Source organism: Opisthocomus hoazin, chromosome 6 (assembly GCF_030867145.1).
Source record: "Opisthocomus hoazin isolate bOpiHoa1 chromosome 6, bOpiHoa1.hap1, whole genome shotgun sequence".
Lineage (NCBI taxonomy): Eukaryota > Metazoa > Chordata > Aves > Opisthocomiformes > Opisthocomidae > Opisthocomus > Opisthocomus hoazin.
The window spans coordinates 70,357,607-70,376,433 of NC_134419.1; the positions used below are offsets into that span (position 1 = coordinate 70,357,607).

Genomic DNA, 18,827 nt, shown 5'->3' on the forward strand with positions numbered 1-18,827 from the left:
GGGGCAATCAGCCGCCTCGTCGGGGCCGCTTCTGTCGGGAGGGGGGAGCGCGGGGTTGTTTCGGTGTTTGGGGGGCCCGAGGGGTCGCCTGGCTGGCGCTCGCCCACGCAGGGATGGGGCGGACGGAAAGCGAGCGGCTTCTCCCCCCGGCTTGCTTCGTCCGCCCCGAAATTTGGTTATATTCCCCCTTTCCCCCCCAGTTCGGGGTGCCAGTTTGCGCTCGGGTTTGGGGGGTTGTTTGTGTTGTTCAGGCTGCGCAGGTCGAACTGCCCCGAGAAAGGCGACCCTGGGACCGCGCGAGGTGTCCCCCGCGCTGAGACCCTGTGTTTTTCCCCTGCGTTTGTCCAGCGCTGCCGTTCCGTTCTTTGGGTTGGGTGGGGGGCGAGGGGGAGCGAAGCCGCTCGGCTGTGCGCGGGGCGGCGAGGCGCTGGGGTTCGCGGCGGGTCCCCTCGGCGCCTCGTCGGCAGCAGCGCCCGTCCCACGTGGCGATGGCTCTCCCCGCGCGGCGCCCGGCGGCGGTGTCGAACTCCCTGAGAAAGTGAAGCGCGGGGCCGCGGTCTCCCAGTTATTCACCGTCAAACCACCCCTCGACGGCTTTTGCCCCCGTTGCGGAGCGACTGCTTAGCGACTTTGGGGAGAGGGGCGAGTGAGAGATGAGGAGCGGACTCCCGGCGCGCTCGGATGCCGCGCTTTGCCCTCGGTACCCGGCTCGGAGTTGGGAAGCGGGCGTCTGGTGGGCGAGGCGCAGGGGAGAAGGCTTCACCCTCGCTCAGCTCAGCGATGCTCGCTGGGTGCCCCTGTTCGTCCTCGACTCGGGAGCAGCGTGGGGGAAGCACAGTCGCCGGGGCACCGTAACGTTGGCGGTCCCGAAGCTCCTCTTGCGTGGGGTCGGTGGTTTACAGAAACATTAAATGCTGGAGGGACGTGGGGGGAGAGAGACCGGAGCTGACGGTGAAGGTCTGCCGAGTGTCACCTCGGCGTTACGGTGACAAGGAAACACGCTTCGCTCGCAGCTCTCCCCCTAAGAAATTCGTTCTGAGGGATCTGACAATCTGGCGGATAAAGTGACTGCGTGCTGCACTGAACTGGTCGTGCTCCCTCACGGCCGGCCGGCGTTTCCTCGCTGCACTGTGTCATACCCGGGCGACCTGGGTTGTAGCAGCATTGTCACTGATTTCCAAGGTAACTGCTTTTTAGCCCTTCTGAGCAGACATACCTGTGGGGGGGGGGGGGTGAGGGGGGGGAAGGCTTTTCCCCGCTCCCTGGAAGGATGATGGTAAAGTGCTGTATCGGAAAAGAGAGGAGGCTTCTCTAAATTTTGATAACCGCCGCCGACAATTTAGAAATAAGACACTTCTCACAGCCAACATGACAGTGGATTTTGAGCATTCAGAAAACACCAGGCCAAAAAACTGGAGACATCTTGATCTTTTAAGACAGCTTTTCCAGTACTTCGAGTGAAGGGGGGGGAACGGGGAAAGAAAAAGGGGGAGAAAAGCTGCAAGGAAAATTATACAAAGCCAGCACAATTGGCATCTAGACAGCAAAGAAAAAAGTTTTTGAGGTTAAGAGAAGGAAAGACAAAGCTGTTATGTACCCGAGGGATGCAATTTTAGTGGGAATGGAAGATTTGAGTGGTAAAGGAGGAGCGCTTGCCTCCGGGTTCTCTCTCTTCCAGCAGTTGGGCTGCTGGCATCTCAATCTGAATTGCTGGGTGAGTAGCGCTTTCCGTGCGCGCGCTTTCCGTCCTGACCATTGAACTTCTGATGTGACTTCTCTCCCTCTCCCCTCGCTCCCTCGCCTTTTCTTTCCTCCTGTGTGGAATAAAAAAAAAAAGGGGGGGGGAGAGAAATCAAGCATCTCCAGCTGTGACCTTTGTTAGCGACGCTGTTGTTATTTATTTATTTTACGGTAATCGTCTTTTTTAGTAGGGGGAAGCGCGACTTTTCGATGACACTTTTAATTGTACAGCGGCGGCGAGGAGCGGGCGGCGGAGCGGCGTTTTGTCGCGACACAATGGTGCAGCGGGGCAGAGCGGTCGCCCTCCTCCTCTGCACCCTTCCCTCCGCCCGATTTTGGGGTTTGGTTTACGGAAGGGAGGGGAGCCGGGGCGGGGGGGATGGGGGGGAATTTTTTTTTTTTTCCTTCCGCATCCAGGGTGGAACCGGGGTGTGTTTGGGGCGGGGGGCTGTTGCTGAGCCTGGCGTGGAGCAGGTTTCGGGGCTGATTCCTGGATGCTGAACAATGGTTCCCGGCGAGGGAGAAGTGCGTGCGCGCGTGTTCGCCGCGCGTTGCATCCGCGGCCAGACACTCACACAGTGACCATGACATCACTAGCTTTGCTTTGCTTTTTCTCCTTTGGGGCGGAGGGGGCCACTTCAAAGCTTTCTTCAGTTCAGTACGATATTTCCTTAACTCTGAAACCATGAAGGTAAAAATCTTTGGGTTTTGTTTTTGTTTTGGTTTTTTTTTTTCAAGGAGAAAAAGTTGGTTTGGTGCAGGGCACATAACAGTTAAGGGGGTTTGGTGATGGAATGGTTTAACTCTTGTCATACACGAAACGAGATCTTTGTTTTTGAAATTATTAAAAACGTAGTACGGAGTGGTTTTTAATTGGGTGCTTTTGATCCTGTGTTTGGTTGACAGTCGGTTAAATTTTCTGAATTCTTCAGGAAGCTCAGCTGTAATGTGAAAGGTGAAAAATTTGTAGGGGCGCTACGTAAAAATTAATTCACCCAGTGATAAAGGAATGTGAAAAATAATACTGAATGTTGGTAAATATGAGATGACGTGTGTTTTGACATAGTGGTTCTGTGTTCGTTACCAGAAGTCCATGAGACTTTTTTTCTCCGATTAATATATATTACAGAAAGTAAACCTAGCCCTCAGCCAATTCTGTACATTGCCCGTAATTATACACAGAAAACTGGAATGTATTTAAGAATTTTAGAAAGCATCTCGTTTTCACCGGAGGTTTTGTGGGACTCTTTTAAAGAGTTTTCTGCTGTTTGCTTTTCTAACTCTGCCAAGCTTGGCTGGAGAGTCACTCAGTCCAGGAGGAGGGTTTCTGTCACGTCAGTACTGTGCGATACCTTTGCCTGAGTAGCTTAGTTGATTTATTTGCCTCTTCTTGTATAAAACAGGGATAAAATTCTGTAGAATGCATGTAAAATGAATTAATCTAAAAGGACAGTTATTTAGCTGTTTCTTCTTTTGCTGCGTCTTGTTCTATATGCAGGTTTTAAGTGGCTGGTGATGGGATCTCGTAAGCGTTTTACCTTTCAGAGGAATTCTTTTCATTGGGACTTGGGGCGAAAGGCCTGACAGCGCTGTGTAAATGTGCCTGTTTCTTTTCTTCCAAAGTATTTGCAAGGTGTTTTCAGTTCTGATGTCCATTTAACACCACATTTTTAGGGAAACTTTGTTGAATTTATTTAAGAAATAATTGACCTCGACTTAATTTCATCGCTCAGTTGTATTGTGGCAGCGTGTAAAGTTTTTACCACATTAAAAAATGAAAACATTTTTTAGAGCTTTGTTATTTGTTAAGCTGCTTAATATACATTTGCTAGATATGTTGTGTATCGGTACTGAGCACAGTCCGCTATAATTTGTGAACACTGCATTTTAAAAAGCTGTGCTGAAAACTTGGCGTTGTATATTAAGGCATGTAAGTGCGTGTTAGTTTTTTAATAATGCTGTTATTACTGAAATTGCCCAATACAAGGGGGTATAGGCATGCATGCTAATTTTTTGTATTTCTTGCAGTTTTTTAACAGCCTCATTGAAATTCTTGCTATAGACAGAAGTCATAGATACCCGAACAAAATCAGTGGAGCTATTTCTCCTACAGTATATGTCTGTCTAATGCTGAAATATGTGGTTTATATGCAGGAATGAAAGCTTTTTAAAACGTGGTGTTTTAGGGAACGCTAAGCAGTAAGTAGAATTGCGTTGGTAGGTATTCATGCGAAGTACAGAACGAATAAGGTCTAGCAGGGCAATTATAAACACCCTTTTGCTTATATTCACTTCTCCCTTCTTCCCATCTCTTCTGCATTTCTGTGCTTGTGTTCCTGCTCTGTATCTCTCTCCTCTCCACCCCCTTTATGTTCAGGACCGTTTCCTGAAGATCCGTTCAGGTTTCACCACTCTGCTTGCTTAGCGGTTGTGTGTCCAGCACACCTGGTGCTGGTACTGCTGAAGAGAGCAGGGGTTTGGGCTTTAGTCTAAGGTATGCCAAGTATTTCTGCTTTTTGCCTTGTTAGACACAGGGGATGGCTTGCCGACTCCAAACAGGTAGTATCTGTCTAGTAATTAACTAAAGTATGTGAAGGAAGTATTTGTCAGGTTGGGGAGGAAACTGTGCTGCTTCTTTTCTAATGGGAGAAATAGAACTGGGCACCTCGGTGCCCGAAACTTGGAGAGTCTGAGCACTACCCTGCGCTCCTCATGCCGGGAAATTCACCTGTTGATTAAATCATCTCTGATTTTGAGATACAGTGTAAGGCTGGGCTGGATACGTGCAGGCCACAGTTTCTGGTCTATAGGCTGGGGTAACGCCGTGTCCAAATCTGCGTGCCAGGATCAGGCGGAGCAGATGCGGCAGGGTGCTTTCTCTTCACCAATAAAGCATTACAAGAATGCGTGAGGTGAAATCTGACTGGCATCAGTGTAATTCCGAGTGATGCTGACGGATCTCAAAATATACAGCCGTGTCTGAGCAGGTGCCTGTGCGGGTCTGGCCTGACGTTAGGGTAACACCACATGGTCCAAGAATGCAGCGCTTAACTTTAAAACCCCAAGTTTCTCTCTTTTTTACACTTAAAAAGCCCCAAACCCACCCCAAATACTGTAGCAGTAAGATTACAGTCCACAACACCTTGGACGTGAAGTGCGAGCGCACTTAATGATGTTTTACTGCTGATGTTTTCAGCTCTGCTGCGTAAGCACTAACAGGTGGTGATTAGATAGCTAAACCCTGTTCTTTCCCTTTTACGCTGGAGGATTTGGCGTATGCTAATTGTCACCAGATCATTTCGCATAATTGCCTTTTGGCGAAATTAAGTGGAAATTTCCTGAACATCTTAAACCCTGGCTTCCCTCCCCCTCCCCTCCCCTGGGTGCCTTCGCTCCCTCGCGGGAAGGACGCCGAAAATGCCAAGCGCGGTGGCTCAGGGCTCCGGTGCGCAGGGGCCGCTTCAGCAGAGTAAGGGGGGTGGGGGGGGTGGGGAGAAATTATTCTTTTCTGGAATGCATTGCTGGACACTTGCAGGCAGGAAGCTGATTTTGTTGTTTCGTTGGAGAGATGGCTAATTGAGCACGGGTTGGGGCGGGGGGTGTTGGAAAGCTGGCAGTTCTTGCAGGAGCAGGTGGGCACTTGCTGGCCTGGTCAGTGGTCAGGGAGGGAGGGGGAAGGAGCAGAAGGACGCAGAAGCGTCGTGTCCTGTCTGTGTCCTCGTCCCCCCCGTTTTTTTTTTACTAAGGGGGAGGCAGTGGGGGATTGGGGTTTTTTTTGTCAAGCTCTATCTAGGGGGGATATTGTCCCAGCACATGGTTGTCAGTGCTCCTGTCATCATTTGTGTGAGAGAAGAAAATGAGCCTTTTTTTAGCAGGGCGAGTTGTGATGATCAATGGAGGCCTTGTCTCCCGCTACAATGGGCAGTTAGCTTAGGGCAGGACCTTAGGCAGAAATCAGCTACATTAAACTGTGAAAGGGCTCAGGACACTGTATCAGCCATAATGGAGCAAGGGGAAGTAGTTTGCAGGAGAAAATGCTTAGTCAGGTGTGAAGGCATCCTGAAAAAAATAAACCATTACTCCACTAGCTAAAGGGAGCTGGGTGAAATTAAATCTTCAATTTTTTCAGGAAATGCTTCATCCCTGGTGTTGAGGTTTTGTGCTTAAGAAGGGGCAAAGGACCAAGTTATGTATAGCTGGTGGGTTTGGTTGGCTTTAGCTTTTCAGTTCACCTGAATCATTTGTGGTTTCCGTGTTGAAGTTTGGGGTGTGGGTGCGGGTGGTCCCGAGGCCGGCGTGGTGCTTACTGGTGGGTGCTCTGCTTAGGGTGTTGGTGTGGCCCTGGCTGGAAATGGAAGGCCATTCCGGTATTTGCAGCAATGTTTTGGGATTTGCTGTTTCTTGCAACTTAGTCTTCTGTCTGGGAGGGGGGGCTGCGTCATTCCCAGGCAGAACCAAGGACAGATCAACCTTTAGAAAAAACGAAACTCTGCTCTTCGGAGCATCTTTGGAGCTGCAGAGCGGCTCAGGAACATCTGTTCGCATTTCACTGGCCGTAGTCAGCATAACTGCAATAGCACCATCTGGAAAATACGGGCAGGCAAGTTACAAACCTATTTTTTTAATGTGGACTGGTATTGAATGATACCCTTTGCTAAGCCCAGGGAGCAGCTCCAGGAGGGCCTGCTAATTCAAGACCACTGTCGACCTTCTGCGTCCACCCTGGAGGAGGGGAAAAGGCTGACAAACCCTCTTCTGTGCTGCTTTTGTTTTATTGTATTAGGCCCATAAAGGCACTTTCAGGGCCCATCTTTCTTCGGCAGAAAGGAAAAGCAATGGGGAAACAGGGAAGAGGAGGACATGGCAAAAAAGACAGGCGGAGCTCTAGCTCCATTTGTTTTCAGCGTCTGTTGATTAATAGGTTTTCAGGTGAATGAGGAGCTCTCGCTCTCATTCCTCTCCCGTTACCCGTAGCGGAGGAAGGGCAGGGGGGCCCGGGGTGCAGGTGCCTTGGTCAGTCGCTCCCATGCCACGTTCCCGATTGCGGGTGGTTGGGGGGGTGCCCGGCGGGCAGCAGCGCATCCCTCTGCCTCGCAAGCAGGACTCGAGGCTGTAAGTGCAGTTAAAAGGTCGCTGGGGTCGGGGGTCCCTCCCTGGCTGTGGGAGCGGTGCCGGTGGCCATCAGAGCTCCAGGCTGTGCTGGGGCAGGAGCATCCCCCCTGTCCTGCCCGTGGCTGCTCGGCCGGGGATGCGGCGCAGCGGGGTCTCCCGCCGGCCATTCGTCTGAGGCTGAAGGCTTCGGCCGCTGCGATGCGGCAGTGCCATGATGGCTTGTTTTCAGCCTGGGTGGCTTTTCTAGCGGACCTGCTTTTACTAAAACCACGTTATCCCGACAAGGACAAATCCTCCGGCCTCTCTGGCATGTTTTTCTCTGACTTTGAGCGGATACCATGTTTTTATTACCAAAGCCAAACAAGCTATGAATTTGCAAACAGAAACTGCAGTAACAAACTCTTCCTATTTAAAGGTTGGTTTCTCTTTATGTGCTCGACAATACAATGTTTCATCTCGTGCAAGTCTTACATTGCTTTCAGAGACTTAGGAACTATTGATTTATACAGCATGTATTAACTTCTTCAATAAATGGGGAGTATTCATCAGTGGGGTGTATTAAATTGGGCTGTATACGCACAGAAGCATCTTTCATCCTGTTAATGAAATGTCCTTACCATGCAACAAAGACTAATACACAGCAATTTATACGCACAGTCCCCTGTAGTTGAAATCTGAAGTTCAGATTTTTTCTGCTGTTCCCTGAAGGCACTTATCAGAACTTAGGCTAAATGGATCTCAGTATCCCTCTCTCAAACATATATCAGTCCAAAATTTGTTGTGGTTTTGGGTTTTGGTTTTTTTTTTTCATTCCAGAGCTCCATTATTGTTTAAAGTCATCTGTGTTTAAGCACTCCCAGAAGCATTTCAAATTCATATAGAGATTTAGTAGTTGAGTCCCTGTGGGGACAATTTCCTCTGGTTTGCTTCAGGCAGGGGTTATCGAGAAAAGCAAACTTCTGTTGTTTTTTTGCAATTCTTTGCCGTGCCCTCTAACCCAGCATATGAGACCCCGGCTTTCGGTGGAGAGGGGTGATTTATCAGCAGATGACTTGGTGCTTTGTAGATGCTGGGATTTCTCTCCAGAAATCTCCACTTGTTCCCATGCTGTTACCGCATGCCCTGATGCTAATCTGTGCAGAGCAGTACAGCTGCCCTTCCCGTGCCTGACTGGCCATAAATGGAGTTCTTCAACTTGCCAGAGAAATTCCTGCATCTCACAATGGCTTTTAGCTTAAAACTACCCTTGATAAAGTGCTGGCAAATGTGTATTGGAGAAGGGCCTTTTGCAGGGGGATGGCGAAGGTCATCTAATAGATGTCTCCTGTTGATGGCTGCTGTGGTTTACCTTTCACTGCCAGTGGATGGGGTTAGGACCACACTTGTTACTCAGGCAGAGCTCCCATTGCCTTCAAAGGAAGATGCATGTGCGGGATTAATCCTGCTCTTGCCCAGCTAGTCCTTTCTTTTTCTCTTTTGCAAGGAAGCTTAGTTAACTTCAGGAACGCTGCTTTTAAAGAGCAGCTTATTTGGCATATTATGCATGATTAGCTTGGCTTGCAAATTGTGCGCGCTGTTCTGAGCGGAGTTAGCGCTCCCTTTTCCCAGTGCGGCACAAACAGTGCAAACCCAGTCCGGGGTAGTGATTCCGGTGCAGGCTGATTTGCAAGGGCAGTGGATCACACTCCTCTGTCCCCGACAGCACATTTTTGAGCATGTAGATGACAGTTTCCCCTTTTCCCCCAGTACATTCTCCCTGCACCTCTTCTCCAGCACCATCAGAGTGGCAAGAAAGTATCCTACCCTCACATCCAGTGCCTTTGTGTGAATTGTCTGTCTGACTGCAGGGCAGTCGCCCAGTACAAATGGCTTACCCGGGGAAAAGTTGGCAGACTGAGATTCAAACTCGTGGTTGTTGATTTTTAGTTTATTTTTTCCTTTTTGCTTTTTATTTTCCTCTGAAAGGTATTAAGTAAAATACATAATAATTTAGCACTTGGGCCGTTTTGTGGAGATACTGCGGAGGGTCTTGGTATGTCAAAGCAGTGGCTGGTAGTTTCCCACAGTTTACATGTAACCCCCCTGTGGTATATCTGGCTTTGGTGATACAGGCAGGTAAGTCCAGCTTCCCTCTCGCGTGTTGTTTCTTGTTTGCCAGCTTAAATCTGACCCTTGAATGTTATTCTGTCACTTGTGTTTTTAACTAACCAGTTCCAATAGCTATGAAAATAAGCTCTCCACGGAAGGCAACCCTCAGTGTCTGTCAGGAACTGGGTGAGGTTTTTTGCAGTGACGTGAAGATGGAGTTGGGAGAGCACAGAGCTACAGCAGCTACCAGCCACACTGAGTCACCTGGTAGCAAGAGTTCACACAATACTTGGCCAGAAAAAATCCCTCTTACTGGGAATGGTTTTTTTTTTTTTGTGAACCGGATCAAGGGGTCATGTGGCATCGAACGTCTTGTGTTGTTGAGTAGATGCCTGCTCGTTTGCATGGTGTGTAATACGACATGTTACATGAAGCCCTTGCCAAACCTTTCAGGTACTTTCAGACTGCTTAGGCTGGCTCACTGGCAGAGAACAAATTTTGGGTTAGAGCATCTTCTTTGGCTTTTTGAATTAAGGGACTGAATCCCCGTAGCTCCTCTGATGTGAAACCATTATGGAGCTGCGTGGCCAAAAGTTGTCCTTGGTTGTGCAGCTGGCAGAAGACCTGACCTGCCACCCAGCCAACACAACATGCTGTAATTCATATCATAGCGTTGGCTGTCGCGACATGGTGGCCGCTTGACATGGGACTCTCATGCGCCACGCCTGTGTTATGAGAGGGGAATTGTTCCGTCTAGGGGCTGCAAAAAGAAATAAACACGGTGAAAGTTGTGGGAAGCATAAGGACTGCTCTTTCGCTTGCTTCTCGTGGATGCACACTTGGTTTTGCGTGTTATCACGGGGGGGGGGGGGGGGGGTCAGATACCTGCATGTGGCAGGGGCTGGGGGAGCCTCCCGGGGTGGGGAAGGCTGGAAGAGGCAAAGGTGAAGCTCTGCTGTGTCTTGACCAAAGCATGATGGAGGGACTTCATGTTTTCTGGGGGAGAGACTGATGTTGCTTTCCTTCCTAGCCCTCAATCTGTCTTCGCTCTTCCTTCCCCCCAGTCTAGAAACTCATTCCCAAAAAATAACTGAATTATCCGTGAAATGCGTTAAAGGGAAGCTCGGAGCGTTCGAGCCGAGATCCGATAAGAACTTGGCCGAAGTGGCGTGGCGAGAGCGCGTGTGTTTGGGGGTGCTGGGGAGCGAGCGGTGGGGTCGGAGCCGTGCTGGGGCAGGAGGGCGGTGGCGGAGCCCCAACGGCAGCGGTGCTATCGGGGGCCGCCGCCGTATCACCACTTTATTTTAATGCGATTCCTTTTACTTGATGTTAATGCAAGTTGTTCCTTACTTAAAGTAATAAAAGGAAATGAAGACACATTCTAAAATGAAACCTGACTCTAATCCATTCATCATCTAATACCAGCCTCTTTATCTTTGCTGGTACCTAATCTGGTTAAATGTCCCTGTTGTAGGATTTTAGTGAAAATCCTCTATGGGGAATAGGGTTTTTTGCAATTGGATTACTCACAGTAAATGGTCCAGCAGTTCGCTTGTTTCAGCTTAATTTTTCCTTTGTGATCTTGTAAGGGTAAGTTACAGTTCAGCCTGCCTTTTCCTTTCTTTCATTCACTCTTCTGGTTTTTTTATTGTTGTTAAGAAAAAGATTTATTCCCCACCCCCCCACCCGAGCTAGGAATGTGATGGGGAAAACCTCGTGTTATCTGCGTGCATATTCCCCCCACAAGATTGTTGATTTCAATGGCTTTGTCTGTTTTTTTGCCATTATTTATATAGCTGAATGTTTTAGTAGCCTCATTCATCAGTATCCAGTTTCCATTTATTAGCGCTCTCTGATGAATTGATAATTAATCAGCTCTTCTAAAACATATATATATAAAATATGCAGGTGATCGCTTGTCAGCTTAATGCTTGCTGATGAAGGGAATACTCCAGCACTACAAAGGCTTTTTATCTGGAGTATTTGCAATGAGCAGTAAAATGCAGAACTGAAAGTGAGAGGAGGAAGGGGAAAGGCAAAGACCTGCAGGTCAGTGAGCGTTTGGGTCTCGTGCTAATTAAACGGGGGACTCTGCCAGCCCCTCACTGAGGAGTCTGCCTGCATCTTGGAGGTGAAGCACGAGATTAGTAAATGAAAAGGGAAAATTTTAAAGAATTGCTGTTGCTCCATGCAGGAGTACGACGGGTCAAAAAGATTAACGGCACTCAAGAGCAGGGAAAGCGTGTGAGGAGGCTTTAAGCAAGAGGGTGGGAATGCTGCAAGGGTGATGCCAAGAAGGGATCTGGAAAAGTCTGAGGATCGTGTTGAAATCCGGGGTGCTCAGATTTCTGTGTGCCGCGCCTCGCACGGCAGCGGGGAGTACCCAGCACTCCTCTAACGCCGTCGACCTTTTTCTCTTGACAGTCTAACAAAGTGCCAGTTGTGCAGCACCCACACCATGTACACCCTCTTACGCCGCTTATCACGTACAGCAATGAGCACTTCACACCGGGAAACCCTCCTCCACACTTACCAGCCGACGTAGATCCCAAAACAGGTAGGTGGGAAGTAGTTTGGGTTTTTTTTTTGAGAGCGGGTGGGTGGATCTTTCTGTTTGGTGAATTAGAGGGAGAGAGTGCGGGAGGAAGGATTTCCCATGCTGGAGCACCAAAGGGGGCATGTAAAATGCCACACACATGCAAGAGCACGGACAAAATAGCTACTTTTTGAGCCAATTAGGCTTCAGAAGAAACACCTACTGGGTGAATTTTCATAGAGCTTCTGCAGGGTGACACTGGAGTTGCGTGTGTGGGGTTGCTCGCAGGTGTGTTCCTTTGCAAGCGTGATACCCCACCTAGCAGTTCGATCTACCGAGTGCTTGGTGTGCATGCGCGACCCGGAGAGTTAAACATGTGCCTTCTGTGATCTGCACTTACAAAATTGCAGCTGGAATTTTAAAGGTGGTGGGTCATGACCAGTTTCAAAATGAATCTCTTTTAATTCCCCAAATCCCATTGTTTCTGTGTCAGGAGTTCAGCCATTTTTCTCCTATAATGTTGAATTTTCATCCACTCTAACTACTTAGCCCCAGCTCTATACTTGCAGCTCTTTTTCCCCAATGTAAGTCTACCCACCTCTCAGTTCAGCCTGAAGGGCAGTCTTCTTGAATATAGAACACCGTGTAACACCCCGACTAGATTTATTGGTGTTACAGAGTAGAATTTACATGTTATTCTAACTTTTTAAGAGTCCGTGTTTAACCTGAGGACCCGGAGAAGTCAAACAGTGTCAATCTTCTTTCTTCGGGCTGCACTGAGATCCTGGTGACAGTGGTTTTGTTTTTGTTAGTCCAAATCACAGCTAGTTAATTGGAATGTACATCAGAAACTGAATTCGCGTCAAAAGGAATTGCTCTGTGTCGGCCCTAACGTATGCAGATAGTTTATCTAAAGTCCAGACCTTGAATGAGGCCGTGCATTAGCTGGTTTTCATTCCCTGTGCTTCAACTGGGCCCCCATTTAATTGTGCTTAACACTAACTTCACGTGGCTTAAAAGGAATCCATCTCGGCATCCCTGGGTATATTGCGAGTGAATGGCATAGTCAGCCTCTCATTTAAATAATGGTAGTACAGGGAATAGCTTTTAAATGGTTATCGTAAAACATATGATTAACGTCTGTGGACTGTTTACTTTTCTGCTGTGAACATTCTTTCAAGTGTGCAAATAGCTCGACGGTGGTTAAAGCCCAGTTAATCTGTTTGGGTTTTGTAATGGAGGAAAAGCAATGTCTGCATGAAAATGTCACACAAGAAGATTTAATTTAGAGATTAAAAGCTTCCTGAATGACTTAAAAAAATAGTTTTTAGCCATGAATACAGTACCTTTCCATTTAATGCCCTCTGTTTTAATTTTGCTGCTGCTGTATAATTGTGCTCTGGCTTGTTAATTGAAAGACCCAGTCTTGTAACCCTTACTCCTTTGTGTAATTCCTACTTGCTCTTAAGGTAAGGAGTGTGAAGATTTAAGCCTTGTGCTTTCTGCTCCCCAAGTAGGAACTGCACCGGTTTCAGAGAGGATGGATGGGCTCTCTGACCTCCCCTGCACGTCTGCCCCCCGTCTTAGCGAGCCCTTCCAGGGGTTGTCTCCTAGGTCTCGGGAAGGTTTCCTGGGTTTGCTCAGAAGCAAACATCATTTGCAATTATAATGACTTTGTAGCTCATTTTGGAGGTTCCTTTGGAATAATGCCATGCTGTTGAGTACGCAGGCAAAGTATGGGTAGGGCCTGTGCTCATTTGATGACTTTGAGACTGAAATAACTGTGAAGCTGGTACAGGGACCATCTTTGTGTTGGGCGTTTCAAACAGCACCTAGCACAGCGTCACACCAAAACTATAGCTGAGACACCTAAATTCTCATCCTAAGTAACAAAATAATTATCTCTGATTGGAGAGGTGGCTGAGGGAACGAATCACATCAGTTTTTCTGGTTGAATCTGGTTTAACAAGATGCCAAGAGGCTCATTTCATAAGGTAAGACTGTGAAACAGCCTTTGGAAACCCAAAGCGAAGCCATGAGTATTGTAAGAAAAAAGCAATAAATAGTAATTTCAAAACGTGTGCTTTTTCCTTATATTTTGTTTATTTCCAGGTCTCAATACTAACGCTGCTTTATGTTCCTCTTCTGTAGGAATTCCAAGGCCTCCACATCCTCCAGATATATCTCCTTATTATCCGTTATCACCGGGCACCGTAGGACAAATCCCCCATCCGCTAGGATGGTTAGTACCACAGTAAGGAGTTCCATTTTTTTAATTTCCTTTTTCTTTTTTCTGCGTAAAATTTGTGTTAAAAATTGTATGTATCTGTGTGTGTGTGCGCGTGCGTGTGCCTTGAGATAAGTCTGCTTCCCAACTGCCACTTCATTGAGTGGTTATGAATTTACCCACCTCATGAAGATTAATTAAAACTTATGCCAGGTCATGTGGTCTTAAACAAACACGAGCAGTTGGGCACAACCTTGCATGTCATCTCAACCAGCTGGTGGCTCATGAAGCATGAATTTTTAAACCTTCTGCAGAAACATCCTTTTCTTGTTAATGCCCTTACACTGCACCATGTGGGGTTTTTTCTCAAGTTTTGTTTTCTGGTGGCTCGGGGTGATTCTCATGGACTCTTTTTTACCAGGACCATACTCACTATAAATGTGCAATTTTGAATTTCGTTGGCCTTCCCCGTTGAAACCCCTTCCGTTTTTCTTGAGAAACAGTAGAGCTTTACATCGGCCAGTGAGCAGCATTCCTGGTCAAGACGTGGCTGGGCAGTTGGCATCTGAGGAATGGAATTTTCTTGCAAACAAGAAAGAGGAATTGGTTTACTTTGAAACTGGCTAAGAAAAAAGAGCCGTGGAAAGCTAGTTTGGGGGTTTGTTTTCTTTTCAGCTCCTCATATCCCACTTGCAGAGCCTTGTTGGGTATGAGGTTCCCTTCAGTAATGGAGTCCTTACTTTCTTTTATTTTTCTTATGTTGCCATCTCTGCAATGGCTTTATAATTCATTTAGGCACTACCTAGGCCTTTTGTAAAGTATATTTTATTTGAATACTTACAAAATACATTTGTATTGCTGGATACAACGGTTCTCTGCGTTATAAGTCAAGGTTATTACCTTATTTTTCTCACATAACAGGCCTTGTCAGTATTAGAGAGACCATATTTCTTTAGAAGTGAGTTGCCCAAAGCTAGAAATAGTTTGTTCCTGCTCGAGGTGGTTTGGCCAGCTGTGCTAAAATACTTCTCCGCAAGCTGGCCCTCCGTAAGGAGGTGGAGATCATGCTCTGTGGGAGAGTGGGGCAGAGCTGGGGGTCCCTGTGTGCACCCAGGGCTCGGGCAGGGAAAGGGCTTGGCGTCGAAGGCTTTGGGGGCCTTCCTCACATGCAGAGGTGTGGGTGAAGGAGAGCAGGAGCTCAGACCTTGGCCTCAGCAGCCTGCTTTTGACCACTTTGCAGGTTGTCCTTCCTCACAGGGTGGTCATGCAACGTGCTTGGGTAGAGGCTGTCCCATTTGGAGGGTGAAGCATGTCCATCAGCTCTCTGCAGAAGGCTGGAGTTTCTCCAGAAGAGCATAGCATGAGGAGAACAAAAACCCAGAGCATTGCCCCCTGAAATCTTAAATTCCTCCGCTTTTGTGGTGATTTACTCTTTACGTATGACACCCTGAACGCTGGTAGAACACACGCCAGCTTCTTTTCTTCTTTCTTGCTACCAGGGCCTAGCTGCAGCACAGCCAACTCATGCTCCTCTGTTGCAACTGCTTAGCTCAAGTTTGCGCAGTAACAGCCTCAGCATTTAAAACAAGTACACTCGGCTAATGCCAAAAGTCAGTAACATTAAAGACATGAGAGCATAGGGAAGAAATTCCTTGCTGTCTCAGACTTGTGGCTCGTTGCACTTCTGTGTCTCGGAGCCTTACGTCTTCATGCGTGCAGACATAGGTTTGTTCTCCTTGAGCCCCATGTCACGGCTGCCATACCACACAACTGTTGCCACGTGTGGCCAGTTCCATCAGGGAGGTGCTCCTGGCCTCCTCTGTCGCAGGAAGACTTTCATCACTGCCTGTTTAGAAGAAGTCAACACCCAAGGTGTACTTCCCTACCCACAGCTCTTAGAGCTTCTCCGAGTGGTTTTTGTTGAGGGGTGATACCATCAGATTAGCTTTTGCTCTAGGAGAGTAGCATGGCCAACTTTGCAGAAGTAACCCAAGGTTTTTATTTCCTCTCTCATTGCCACTGCTGCTTCACCATCAACTTCCCAACCCATCTATCCTCAACTGGCCTGCCTGTCTCTAGCATAGTACCCCCCCAGCAAGCATCCTGCCCAGTCAGATGATATATTTGAAGGACAGATGAAAAGAACTAGCCAGCACAGACAAATCTCAATCAGAAAAAGTTGTGTGTCTTTCATGAGGATGCTGTTTTGCATGTTGCTGTATTTTTTAATTATTGTAATGAGGTGTGATTGTCTATTGGTTACCCACAATACTTCTTGGGGACTCTCCCCCGGTAACTCTTGTCAACACTTGTTAATCTGACAAAAGGCTACAAATTAAGCTCTGTTAATTTAATGTTTTCTCACCGAGATCTAAATACCGAAAGAGGCCCAAAGCGCAACTGAAGTCCTTTGATTCACTGTACTTTATTTTGGTATAAATTTACATTCATTATTGTTTTCCTTTGGATGTGTAGCCCTCAATTAGTGTGATGGCTCCATTAAAGCAAGCGAGACTTCGCCTTTAATTATTACAACAAAACACCTAGTTTCAGCTTGGGGAGAGGGTCTCTATTGACATAAGCAGAGGTTATAAAATTTAATTAGCCATTCCTATCAGATTTATGGCATTCAAATTGTTCTGTGTTTCTTTCCTTTGATCCTTGCTGTACAATCCCCAAGATTTTTGTTCTGATCAAATGAGAATAAAGCTTACTGTGCAGAGAGAAGTTTTTGTTGTGGTTTTTTTTTAAACCCCTTTTTTCTTTCTCTCATTCTCTCTTTCCCTTATTTTTTGCCAGGCAAGGTCAGCCAGTGTACCCAATCACGACAGGGGGTTTCCGCCACCCTTACCCAACAGCTCTGACCGTCAATGCTTCCATGTCAAGGTGAGTTCAAATGTTGAGGTGCTGACTCAAGAACAAATGTAACTCCTCCTGCCACCCTCGCTAGAGGAGGGCAGTTCATCTGGGAAGCTTATTTCTGACAGCACTTTAGTCAAACAGTCACCCTTAGTTTTTCAGTGGGACGGAGGAGGAGAGGATGAGGGGTGCCTTCCCAGTTGAGGAGAAGAGGGTGTCCTAGTGCTGTCACGGGGCTTGAAGAATTTGGATTTGAGGGAGAGGTGGAGGAGCGGGAAGTCTTCTTTGAAAGCCAAACTAAATGAAAAAGCTGGGAGAATGGGATGTTGAAAAAGCAAGGAGGAGAAGTCGTGACACCTTTTGCTTTCTTGGTGGCTGTCACCCAGAGCAGCGCTCTGTGTGCGAGAGGGGAGGCTTGGGCGGGAGGAGGGCTGCTCTTCAAGCAGAGTTGGGAGGAAGGTTATTGCGCAATGTTTTCCCCTACCAAAGCTCCAAACACTGATAGTCAACATGAAAGGGCCTGCCTGACCCTCTGAAGCTTTAGAAGTATATATTTCTCCCCCTCCCTACCTCCAATTAATTCCATCTAATTTTCCAGGGGCTGCTAGTTTTATTTACAAACTGGTTGGCAGCACTATGTTTAAGTAATCACTAATTGCTCCTAATGATAGTTTTATTTTCTGTTCATCTGATTTTCAGTCTGGTTAATTAAATCGGTGGAGGTTTAGACTTTCCTGATGGGCTGAAACAGCTAATCCATTTTGATGATGGCACATAATTAAATTAGCATGCATTACATAGCAAGGTTCCACGTCTCTTCCCCTGCTCTGTCCCTTCCTCTCCATCTCTGCAGTTTGATATGTGAAGGCTGGTGTATAGAGGATTTAAGGAGGAAGAGATTGGGAGGGGATTGGGGGGAAAAACACCTTGCTGAGAAATGGAAACCTGTAACTAGAGCCCGTGAGTGAATGGGTAGGGAAATAGTGTGTGGTGTACTTTTAGATAAGTAGAGTAAAAGCAAAAAAATAAAATTTACCCACATTGCTTCAGCAAAGAGAGAGACAACTGGAAAATCAACTTAAAAAAAAAAAATCAATAGACCCAGCACGGGGGAGAAAAAATCCTGGGTTGGGGAGAGAGCTGGAAATTTAAACAATGATTCCCTCCCTCCATTTAATCTTTTTTAATATCTATAAAAGACTTGCAGGCATGGTGTGAGGCAAAGTAGAGCTTGATTTAGTTTAATTATTATTAGAGAGGCTAGTCATTTGAGGGAGGGGGGAGATGTGGGAGGGGGGAGGCTATATTCCCAAGATAGGCTTTATGAAAGGTATCTAGTTAAAAAGAGTACACAGCAAATTAAATACATTATTGTGGTAATGGGACGACAGAAGTAGAGGTCTATTATACTTATGGCAGTTATAGGAAATGTAGGCTCCTTGCCCTGTTCTAGCACATCCTTTGATATTCATTCCATTCAGCAGCAGGGCCAGGACTTCTCAGAATTAAGTGATGGGTCATTATACTTTAAACACCATGGAGAAGCCTAGATTGGCAATTAAACAGCACTTGCTGACACTCGCTTGTGCCACCCTGTGACCCCCTTTAGATTGAGTTGTTGGAGCTCGGGGCCCTCAGCCTGCTAAATTGGTAGCAGGCACTTCTCCTGACGAGGGCTGGCTCTGAAATCTGCCGGCTTCAAAGGGAGCAAGATCATGTATAAACCATAATGTGGGTGCACCGTGGCTCAAAAAATAAGGCAGGAATAGATGAAATGTTACAAGTGCAAGGGGAAAATGAGAGAATAATGACAAATCTAATGCAACTCAAAGCAGAATTGTTGCACAGAAAAATGCATCCCACTGCTTGTGCATAAAATCAAGGCAGGCAGATGACATCCAGTTAACAGAAACATGTCAACAGTGAAGTAAAGTGAGAGTGAGTAAGAGAGAAGCCCCTGAGACAGCCAGGAACAAAAAATTAGTTGTCCTTAACAAGTTAAGACTCATCATTATATTCTGGCTTGGAGCCATAAAAGGAGACAGTGGTGTATAATGAGCTGCTTAGAATTTTTAGGGTGTTTATTGCAATTCATGGAATACTTGTCTAGAGAAAAATATATGGGGGGATGTCTTAGGCAAAGGTGAGGGGTGTGCATGCACACACGCAGCCTTTCTTTTTGTCTCTGACATGCGCCCATACATGCACACATGCTCAGGCGCACACGCAGACGGGTGAATAGATTTAAGATGTTTATCCTTTGTT

At 47.0% G+C, this 18,827-nt stretch overlaps 1 protein-coding gene across 18 annotated transcripts in view; it reads left to right on the forward strand.

Annotated features, from left to right (window-relative positions):
* Positions 1–18,827, forward strand: part of TCF7L2 (transcription factor 7 like 2) — a 180,293-nt gene that overhangs the window by 140,785 nt on the left and 20,681 nt on the right. For 13 of the 18 annotated variants that reach the window (XM_075423762.1, XM_075423763.1, XM_075423770.1 and 10 more), the window contains exons 5-7: positions 11,365–11,497; positions 13,628–13,730; positions 16,503–16,589. In XM_075423762.1, the coding sequence (XP_075279877.1) occupies positions 11,365–11,497; positions 13,628–13,730; positions 16,503–16,589 (323 nt within the window). The remainder of the gene's footprint in view (positions 1–11,364; positions 11,498–13,627; positions 13,731–16,502; positions 16,590–18,827) is intronic. The other 5 variants (XM_075423766.1, XM_075423764.1, XM_075423768.1 and 2 more) reach the window with 1 other exon arrangement.